The 11,060-nt window shown below is 41.3% G+C and overlaps 1 protein-coding gene across 1 annotated transcript in view; it reads right to left on the bottom strand.

The window, feature by feature from the left end:
* Nucleotides 1–663: 663 nt before the first annotated feature.
* LOC147698861 (uncharacterized) overlaps nucleotides 664–11,060 on the bottom strand; it is a 48,436-nt gene continuing 38,039 nt past the window's right edge. Inside the window, exons 5-6 of the mRNA XM_086935466.1 lie at nucleotides 6,884–7,030; nucleotides 664–948 (exon numbers count right to left, since the gene is read on the bottom strand). Of these exons, the coding sequence (XP_086791592.1) occupies nucleotides 935–948; nucleotides 6,884–7,030 (161 nt within the window). The 3' untranslated portion in view covers nucleotides 664–934. The remainder of the gene's footprint in view (nucleotides 949–6,883; nucleotides 7,031–11,060) is intronic.

Below are 11,060 nucleotides of genomic sequence, written 5' to 3'. Positions count from 1 at the left end.
TTCACAGTGACTGACAATATTCTGCAGTCTGTGAGACAATGTCAAGTATAAAAACAAAAACACAAATACTTGTGTACTTTACACTGATTGTGATGAAACAAAATGGTAGATAATACTTGACAAAAAAAGCTAGAAAATGTGCAGTCTAGTTCGTTAAAATGTAGAAAGTAAAGATGGATAAATGTTATGGGCACTTTAAAATGGACAATCTGGACAGCAGGACTCTATGGACCTGTGGAAGGCAAGCACCGAAATGGGTTGACTGTCCCTGAGAAAATTGCACTAATGTTGATGTAAATAAAGTATGGAATGTCTAGCCCTGATGTGCCGCTTGATTCTTACTGTGTTGAGAGAAAGCAGTAGAACGACCCCAAACATATACATATGTACATAAATGCAAAGAATTGTTATATTGTTCCTTCTGATAACAATAAGACAAAATTGTTGGCTTAGAAGACAGTTGAACTTGATGATTGTCCTGCTTTAACTACAAAAGCTAAGCCTCTCAGAGGAGGCTACACACAATTTGCCCTTAATGTTGGGAGTAAGTGAATAAAAAGATTAATAATATGAAAAGAACATTCATTATCCTTAAGTCAGTTCCTTTTGATAACTATGATTTGGCAGGACACACACTTTTTGATGGCAGAAAAAACATTGCACTTTATTCTCAATGTATGTTTATTGGTTTTATCTTGATGCAAAGCAAACATTGTGAAGTTAGAGCAGACATTAGGAAATGATTACTTAGTAAAAACATTACATTGACGAATGGACAGACTAGTGGAAAGGCAGCAAGTCATTTGAAAGAAAAGAGCGGTGTCACCATCCATGGCTTTCTGAAAAGCAATGTTGTGATAAATTAACTGCAGCTTGAAGAGGTGGTGTCTCATGAGGGATCCTGGGCTTTAAATGTACCTCTGGAGGAAACCAGTTAGAAGGAGATCACTAGAAACAAGAGAACAGAATAGTAAAATGTACTGACTTCTTCTTAGAAAGAGTAAGTAACAGTTCTAGTTTTTGAATATTAGGAATGTTGAAGGTTGATCATATGCATGCCTTTATTAGGTAAAACTTTAATCTATAGAAACTCAGGCATATATATGTAACTCAATACATACCTATCCACTAAAGCTAGAGGAATCCAAATCTGAGTGGTCTATTTACGCTCATGCTGGTTATTTTCTCCATGTGTTCTAAAGGTTTAATAGGTGACTCTTTTCCTGATAGAAAAGTCTGCCTACTGATAAGGAAGTGTTGTACTGAACAGTGCCCTGCATTGATAAGGGGTCATGGATGTGTTTACATGTGGTACCCTAAATACAATCATAATCACCTGCCCGTTTTCAGTCATCAGTGGGGGACCAATGGTCAGAAGATTCCTGCTGGTGCATGTTACCGACAGAAACCTCTGAGATTTGCACAATGAGATGTTAGCTTATGCTTTGTATGGGGAATACCCTGTTCTGTGATCGGTGTTATGGTTTCACAGCAAATCTTAAAATAACAAATGCAGCTTTACTAGAACATTGTGTTTTCTATATTTGAAAATATTCGGCGTACAAATAAGCATTTCAAAAGTCTTCACGTATTTATTTATTGTTGCGATCTGTTTGGCTTTTTTAGTGGAGTAATTTGATCTTTGTTACTGGGTGGTTTTTCTATGTAATTTGACATAATTCCTCGTTTTTTGCACATGACTCCTTCCCACTCTTCTTATCCCTAAATAAGGGCAGTTCTGTGTGTAATGTTGTCATTTGAATGTCCTCGTTATTGTGCTGTCTTAAAATGTTAAATGATGGTGCACTATGCCAATTATGTACCATCCTGTTAAAGGGCCTATTCGAAATCAAGAACTAGGAAATTGTAGCACTGATCATCTAAGCAGAGCTAAATAGGCCTTAACATCAAGATGGGGCCAACATGCACTCCAAGGACACCTCTACAAACATGTAGACCTGCGATATAGAAAGCATCCTATAAGCATTGTAGGCTTTCTCCCAAAAACTCCTAGCATACAAAACATGCTGCTTTTCTCACCCCACAGTTTGCTTAGTAGGCACTGCTGATGAGTCACATGCTGATGGAAATAGAGGCCAAGACATAGTTGGTTGCAGAAGAGTAAATCTACCTACAGCCAGGACATGTGCAATCTACTGATTCACTTGTGGACTGAGTTGTAGTTCTATACCAGCCCTTAGTAATCCTACAAACTCATTAATATAAATAATTCATACATACACACACAAAGAGGAGATTTTGGTCTGTTCACTTCGTCCATTGATCTTTTTAAGTGCTTTCACATTTCTTCCTAAACCAGCTTACACCATGGTGCAGTGGGTCAGTCCACTTCAGCCATTGGTGCAATTGTAGGTGACTGTGTTTTGTCTGATCATGTGCACTTCTGGTAGCACAATCTTTTACTTTTCCATTGTCTCCTTTGCCAGGTTCCTTTTCAATTGTTTAATTTATTTCTTGTGTGCCTGTTTTTTAATGAGGCATGTCAACTCTGTGGAGAGTGATAGAGCAGCGTAATTAAAGGCTCCACACCATTACTAATTGCATGTTAATTAAGACGCTAACATGTTAATCTGTGTGTTAACGTGGGGCAGGATAATGGTGTAATTAGGCTGCACTCATATAATCGAAGGCTAATCAATGTATTACTTATAACATAGCTGAAATCATAATTAAGATTTCTAACCCTTAGCTTGATTGCGAGTAGGAGTAAGCATGACCGAACACTTTCTAAAGTCTCTCCCATATTTTTAATGCAATGGTCTTCTCAAAAAGTTCTCACGCTTTGTTTCATTTTCCGTTGTCCCATCTACTTCATTAGTTAGAATGGCCTTTTGCTTATGCTGAGGAACTGTTAGATAGGGAACACTAACCGAAACTTGGCTGTGGGTATGTAGTGTGTGGGGATGGAAGAGAGCCACCTGTACCAAGCAGGCCAGACTGTCAATACTTTCCAAGTTTGTGAAGCTGTGGGCTTCTTTGTTCGGTGATGGAAACATGGCGCATTTACCTGGGCCCAGAAAACGGTGTAGTCCCATTGTCCCATACAGAAGTTGGTGGGGTGCTGTTTCCAGGCTCTTCCATTTTGCATTAATTTTGTGATTCTTAATATAGCTTAGCAGGTCCTGACTTTGCCGAGAGAAGTCCTTTCCTGAACTATGCTGTTTTCCACTACCCGTGATTCATGTTTGACCACCTGCACCTATTGTTAACCCCAACCTCAACTTGGTTCATCAGATGCGGAAACCTTCCTCTTAAAATTTCCCCTTGCCGCTTTCAGTGCCTTTCAGTGCCTTATTTAGTCTGGGTAAGCTCCTTTATGGAACCTATTTCCTATATTGTACATTACTATAGTTTACATCTTCTTCATAATAATATACACATTTAAATAGCATGACCGAATAGATACATATGCTTATTTGATGAATTTATTTACGGATTAATTGATTTGTACCTCTAATTAAATTTGTTAATAAAGCCTTCAGTGTTAGGACACCATCCTATCTGATGTTTCTGTATAGACAAATTAGTTGTACTATAATGGAAATGTTATGCTGATGCTAGCTCCTTTCATACACTTCCTGGCGATAATCAAAGGTCCATGTGACTAGTGGCGCAACTTAATAGATGACTATACTTGAAATTTAAGATACAGTAAAGTACACTGTATCATTGATAATAGGCTACTTCCTTGCTAGAGAACTACCCATTTCATGTTATGTATTTCCGCTGCAAAGGAATTTTTTAAAAATTATTTTGAATGCACATTTCATCGAAAATAGGGGTTGTTGATAAGTTCAACTCCACTTTTGGAGTTTGCGGCCACCCTGCATTACAGGCATAGTGCAGAGTGGAATTTTGATCTTGCATGCAGTTTGCCAATGGTAAGCTGGCAAGTGCAAGTGAGAATTGGCATTGGGCACTAGGAGGGCACCCAGCAAGATTTCCTCAATGGGGGCGATCACGACCGCTCGAGGTGAAAAAACTTCTGCTCAAGTAGAAATTCTACTTGAGTGTTGTAGGAAACTGGGTTTTTGTTGCAGTACCCCCCATTTCTTGCCTGGTATTTGATGCAACGTTGACTGAAGTGCACTGGGTTCCTGCTAACCACGTCCTCAGTGTCAGTGTTCTTTCCCAAAAACTGTACAATTGTTTCTCTCAATTGACAAAACATTTGCACCATCTGTAAATCCCTAGTAAATGTTACCCATGGCACCTAGGTGCCTGAGGTACCTAAGGGCTGCAGTATGAACTATACCACCCTAAGGGACCCCTCACCAAGCACATGCAGGGCTGCTACCGCAGACTGCATGTCTTGGTGCAGACAAAATGACAACAGGACATGTCACACAGCTCTGTGTGCCATGCCCCCTAACAATACATGTAATATTTGTAAGTCACCCCTACAGCAGGCCTAAGGCTGGGTGCTTAATATTATGTGTGAGAGCATACCTGCATGCACGTGTATGCCCCTGTGCTGGTAAGTCCTGTTCCTGCCAGTACTAGTGACCAGGAAAGCCATATTAAGAAATGTGCTGGACACAGGTGAAAATGAGTTCTCCAGGTACATGATGGTTTGACTGAAATTAGGGATTTTTGGTATCAAACATCTTGTATTGTTAAACCCACACAGATGCAAGTGTTGGATCTACCAATACATGCACCCAGGAGGCACCTTAGAGGAGTCCCCTGAAAAACTACCAGCCCCTAGTGCTGACTGACTGGCTTTCATTAGCCTCCTACCAGAGACGAGTGCCTGACCACCAATTGTGTGGGCCTCTGCTCTCTGATGACAATAAGCCTGCTTACGCAGGGGTGCCCAGCAGCCCTGCCCACAGGATGGCCGTGGATTAGCATTCCAAGGCCGGGGAGCTTCAAAGAGGTCCACCACCTTTGGTATGTGAATCTGGTGTCTCTCACTGGGGAGGAAAACAACCTCCTCTGCACCCATTGCCTTTGACCCTTGGAGAAGAGGACAAAAGGTGTCCCCCAATCCCCAAGCCTTGTGAGACCCAAAGCCCCATTGTTGCTCAGACTGACAGATTTCCCAGTCCAATAGGATAACATTGGACCCCGGGCGCTGAAATAAACATCTCCAACCGGCCGCACCAGTGCCGAGACCTGTTGGTCCTGCCTTGAGCCCTTGCCCCATACTCACCTTAAATCCCGGAGATTTGTCCTGTAAAACACTGCGAAGTACGCAAATGTGGTACGTGTTTTTCTTCTATAGGATAACATTGGGCACCCAACACTGATAAGCACCTCTGCACCTGGCTGACCCAGTGCTGCCCTAGGTAACCGAAGGGTGCTGCCTTGGACCTTTCCCAAATACTCACCTCAAGTCCAGAAGATTGATCTCGTATGTCGCTGTACTGTACTGACTGTTGACATTTTACATGCAAAAGTATTCCTAGTAAAACGCACTTACCTAATCGTATTGATTCTAGTGCCTAAATATATATAGAGACAGTGCTATTTTGATAAATTGGTGTGGATCTCCTTATTGAGTCGTGTGCATTGCTTATTGACTATTGTGTGTATTTGCAGATATCTAACATTCCTCTCTGATACACCTAAGGCTGCTCATACATCCCCTAAATGAGCACCTTGAGATTACTAGAGCAAGCCCCTGACTTCCAGTAAGGGAATACCTGAACTCTTTGCAAGGTATGCCTCTTTTTGGTATACCATATAAAGAGCAACTTTCTACAAGTGGCAGTAAAGAAGCAGCGCCCTATGGTGCACCGTGTGGTGCTGTTCGCGTTCTCTGTGCTGAAAATCGGTGTGATGCGTTGTTTTCTGCCTATTCGCGGAACTCCAAAGAATATTGCAAAGTTTTCATGTAACTCCTCGGAGTTCCACAGAGTGAAACTCCGCAAGTGCTGCCCACGCCTAATAGAAATCCTTTCTGCTGCTATTCTTTTAATGCATGTTGCATGTCTTTGAAAAAAACATAAAGAAAAAAAACACATGCATGCATTGCCTGCATTCAACTTAGCTTGACACGGACAGACCTTTTGAATTTGCTAATGCTTGTTCTTACTTAAGAAAACAAGTGGTCTTAAGCAAAGCACTTTAGCTTCTTGTACCTAAGATGTATTATCTGCAAAAGGTAGATACTAATAGAAACAAATGCGATATGCATGTGTGTTTTATCAAATCTATTTGGTATTAAAATGGGAACAAAGTCATTTTTAACTGCTTTCTCCAAGCTGCATGTATTCTAAAAATTAAAATGAGAAACAATATCTGAAAATGAAATAAAGCAGACTAAGAAATTGGAGACATTGCATTAGCCTAACCACAAAAGAATGGAGCTCTTATATAATGTGTGGTGGAGAGTAGTAGCATGACGAGAGAATTTATTGGGGGTGCACATTAGTGGACTGGATTAGAAGGTGTTATTCAAAAGAGATGAAGGGAGGGGTAGAGAAGAAGGAACAGCACAATATATTACGTGGGGGAGCATGGTGGACATACTGTAGGCAGGTATCAAAAGTAGAGCGCGGTTTCCAGGGATGGGCGAGGGGAGGTGGACAGAGAGGACAAAACAGCAGGTAGAGATAAAAGAAGGGAAGTGAAGATGGGAGAGAGTGTTGATGAGGTTGTGGCACATCACAAAAGGAGGGGCCCATCTGGCTACATAATTAAGGACAACAAGCTAGGGGTCAGCAGATGATCAGGTCTATAGACTTTGAAGCATGGTAGAAACCAGTGAGGAAGGTCTTCTGAGAATGATGTAAAAAGAAATAGAATTTTTCAAGATGGTAATTATTTGTACGTTCTTTGGCATGTAGGGGTTTATAAATAGTTCCTTCACCGACCATAACACAGACGTTTTGTCACACTTAAAGCAGCACATTACCTTCCTCTATGTGAGGATAGAAGCACCAAATAGTATCTGGATGACTTGAGTCGAAGCAGCACCCTTTGCTGGTGCAATGGCCACGGCTAATGCCTGGATAGCCGCAGTTGATTCTTGCTTTTGGTTGCAGGCCACATTGGACTATATCTGAAATAGAAGCACAGATTCAGCATATTTTCTCCACTCATCATTAACACCTTGAAATGTAGAAATAACCTAATTTACAGTATGAACTCTGTATTCTGATGTTGATGAGTATTATTTAATTTCCACATTTGGTAAAAACGCAATATCTATTTGGAAGGTAAAGGGAAAGCTCCAAGTATCTTAATGAAGCAAAAGGGTTTTAAGGATCCATCTGAGTTTCTTTATTGGTCTGCTAGGGGTGTCTACATGCTGGTCAACAGTCTCTAAGTGATGCCTAATGACTAGTTGGTGGTGTCTGGAGATGGGATAGAGGTGTTTCAGAGCTGACTAGGTATGCATAGCAGGCAAGTGTGGAGAAGTGTGGCTCAATGATTAGAGCGTCAGACCCTGATGCAGAGGTCTAGCCCGGGACCAGGGTTCAATTCCCCGCCTCGGCGGATCTTGGGCTCAAAATTCCACGGACCTGATAGTTCTCGCCTCGGTGCCTATTCCAATCATGGAGTCCCACTCTGCAACTCTGGGCAATAGCTAGCTTAATCTCCACAACGTCCCCCACAACGCGCTAAGGATGCCTGGCCTCCACCTTGGGGGTGCCCAGGAGTGGATGTCTCACAGGGAAAGCCAGGATGGGTTCCACAGCGGTATTCGTACAAGCGTCTTGAGACCCTTGCGGGTGAGTAGTCCGCTATACAAGTATCAGTTCATTTACATTTACAAATCAGGAATCTCCGGAGCATGACTGAGGCATCGTCGAAGGCTTTCTGGGAGTGTGAGAGTTCATGCTAAGGATTTGTGAGACAACGTTTCATGGGAGGTTTTAGGATCAGTCAGGAATCATCTAAGGGCCTCTGCTGGTGAGATAAATCTCTCTGAAGACCATATGGAGGTAATTAAGCACCAGCTTAAGGATAATTTGAAATGGCTGAAGCAAGTGGATCAGCTGGATTGCGTTTCCCCATGCCAGCACCTCTGAGGACCTCAGATCTATAATTCAATTTCATTCAGAGAGGTAGCAAGAGGTTAAAGACAAGAAATGTTCTATAAAATAACAAATTACGCTTAAAATGTATCTCTGAGCTGAGCTCCGCCGAGGGCAAGACTTTTTCAGTTCCACTTTCTACATACAGTACATTGTGGAAATCCGGCTCTGCAGAAGATCAACAGGTTCTCGCCTCTGAGCTAGGTTTGTGTTTTTTTATCATTTACACAATATGCTGAGTCTAATACAGCATTTAATTTTGTTAGCAGAGGAACATTTTCATCCCATCAAAGAGAGTGAATCATCAAATTAGTTGTTTGCTCAATTTGGGTATCTGTAAATTAACCTGGGCAAAATCTAATTTATTGCAATCATCATTTGCATAATTTTGAACATTTCATGGTACGTCTTTACATAAATTTGCCCAAATTACTTTAATACGCCACTTCACATGATTACAAGCGAACAGATTCAAACTTTACTGCAAATAGCTCACATTTTTTACTGTGACTGCATGGAAATAACAGACTGCGAGCAGCTGTTATTCGTGCTGCTTTTTTATTAAATGCATCGTCGTACCAACAATTGATTTGAGGTCGAATTTCGTGCTAAAATATAGCTCGAAATAACCGATTTACATTCTGAATATTTACGAGTTAATGTACATAATGTCGCCGTCATTTCGCATAATTACGCAAAAGCAGATTACTCGATTTTAACACAACTCTGCTTTAAATCCCTTTCCTGCTGATTTTCATATTCTAATTATGGCATTTCTTTTTTATTACATTTTCAGGTGTTTAGTTGGATATTCTTTCTTTTGAAATCTCCTTGACTGTAGTGCAAGTTAATGGGGAAATTAAATCATGCTTCTCTCGGTTTTACTCTGTAAATGTACTTCTCAGAAGTTCCCAAATGGTTCCCACGTGTACGGGAGTTTGACAAGTGGGGTGAGGATCTCATCTGATTTTTCATTTATCTTCAACATTAGTTGGTTTTCAAAACACCCAAAATTAACTAATTAGGGGGCATAATCCTACTTTATTAAGTGTCTACATTCCACGTCTTGCACCTACAGCTAGTTGTGACCTTTTTATTTTTTTATTTGAGCTAAAAGCAGTTTAAAATCTTTAGGGGCCTTGCATGCAAAGTTAAACTTGCAATGAAATCTTACAGAATACACATCGAGATGACCAGAAATCCATGAATGCTTTCGTGTTATCTCACTCTGGGTGTCTATCCTTTACAGCCGAAGATATAGCATGCCGTTTTTTGTGTTCTGTGCTTTGCCCTGCAGCTTGCATCTTTTCTGTCTCCTCCCATGCTTAGGTTAGGCCAGAATAGATCGAGTTGAGCTGTGAGGGCTGCAGTGTTTGTGGGAATATGAGAGTCAGACACAGGTGTGTGCATTACATTCTCCCTGCCTCTCTGGTGCTGTTTGTAGCAAGTGTTCACTGCAGCACTATTTAACTTCTTGTCATTGGAAAATGCGGGAAGACGGAACAGTGTCACCTAATTTGAATGCATGTGCAATTTATCTTGAAAATGAGATTTAACAAATTAAAAGAGCAAAACGCAGGACCTTAATTGGCAGCAGCTGGCTCGATAAACTGTGTTAGGTTAGAGAATACGATTTGAATTTCTAGTGACTTAAGATGTGAAGTTCAGGTCCATAAGTCCCAGCAAGGTTGCCTATAGCAGCCACAAAGAGAAAACAAAGTAGGACAAAACTATTGAAAAAAACATGGGGGCATATTACCAAGGGCCATTATCGCCGCATTAGCGGGACTTTTTCCCGCTAATGCGGCGATAATTTTATCGCCCTATTACCAAGCTGTCGCTAACACCAGTTAGCGACAGCTTGTAGGCGATAGCGGGAATTTAGGGGCCCACTTTGCATGTCAGCGATAATTATCGCTAATGACATGCAAAGTGGGCGTGCCAAGATGTTAGCGACTGAAAACAGTCGCTAACATCGCTATCTCCTATGATCAACACAGACGTTGTTTTGGAAATATTTGCGCTAAGCGCGAATGTCTCCAAAAGCTAACGCCTGCCCTGACCAGTTCTTAGCCATGTTATCCAATGAGAGGTGGATAACATGGCTAAAAGGATTGTCACGGTAGTGCCTGAATATCGCTGTATTGACAGCGATATTCACGCATTTTGCCTGTTTTTTATCGCTCCTGAGATAAACCTTGCTAATAGCAAGGTATCTCAGCGATAAAAAAGGGTGAAGGGTGGCGATAGAAATGTTGCCGATAAGCCAACACAGCGATAATTATCGCTAGCTGTTTTCTTAGTTGCCACAGAGCGTGCCAGAACAATGCACATCCTTGCACCATTACTGTGAGGTAAGCTGATCTGCATATTACAATCCAGCGCTCTCAATAAAGGTAGACTCAGATAGTTGTGTAAATACAGAATACTCTTCGGTGACAAATGGTCACCTTACTTAAGAAGGCAGGTGGCCAGACACATCCTTTCTACTGGTGCATGACAGATGTTAACATATCCTGATTCCCTAATATGATTGGTTGCTGGTTTAAAACAGGCTTGCTCTCAGTTTGTCATTAAGTAGTCTGTAGAGTGGTTTTCCACATTGAAGATTTACAATTTTTTGCCATATGGGCAAGGTTGTAGCTATGCTTGGGTGAAATTTAAATGTAGGGGTTGTGTAATTTGCGTAATTTTGGGAATTCTGCATTACGCATTTCACACAAAATTCCCCAAAATATGCATTTTGCCGCCGTTCACTGCACAATGCTGGAGCAGTAGCACTGAAACAATGCAAACAATCCGCACGTGAGTTCTGTTGTTCATCGCAACAGCGTTCTTCGCACTGTTTATTTTGGGCGAAGTGTGCCCTCACGTCCCATTTGAGAGACCTCTGTATCATTAAAGGGAACAGGAACATTTTATGTAGTCATGTCTTCGCGGTAAGGAGTAGTTTTATCTTCTCAGCCTAATGTTATCAAAATCTGCAATCCTCTGTCCTTTAGCCATTATAGTATTCCGTGTTTCCACCAGCTGGTTGTCACTCCATTCGAA

This window comes from Lissotriton vulgaris, chromosome 8, assembly GCF_964263255.1.
Source record: "Lissotriton vulgaris chromosome 8, aLisVul1.2, whole genome shotgun sequence".
Taxonomy (NCBI): Eukaryota; Metazoa; Chordata; class Amphibia; order Caudata; family Salamandridae; genus Lissotriton; species Lissotriton vulgaris.
The sequence above is the reverse complement of the archived record's forward strand: the minus strand, read 5'-3'. Positions and strand labels throughout refer to the sequence as shown.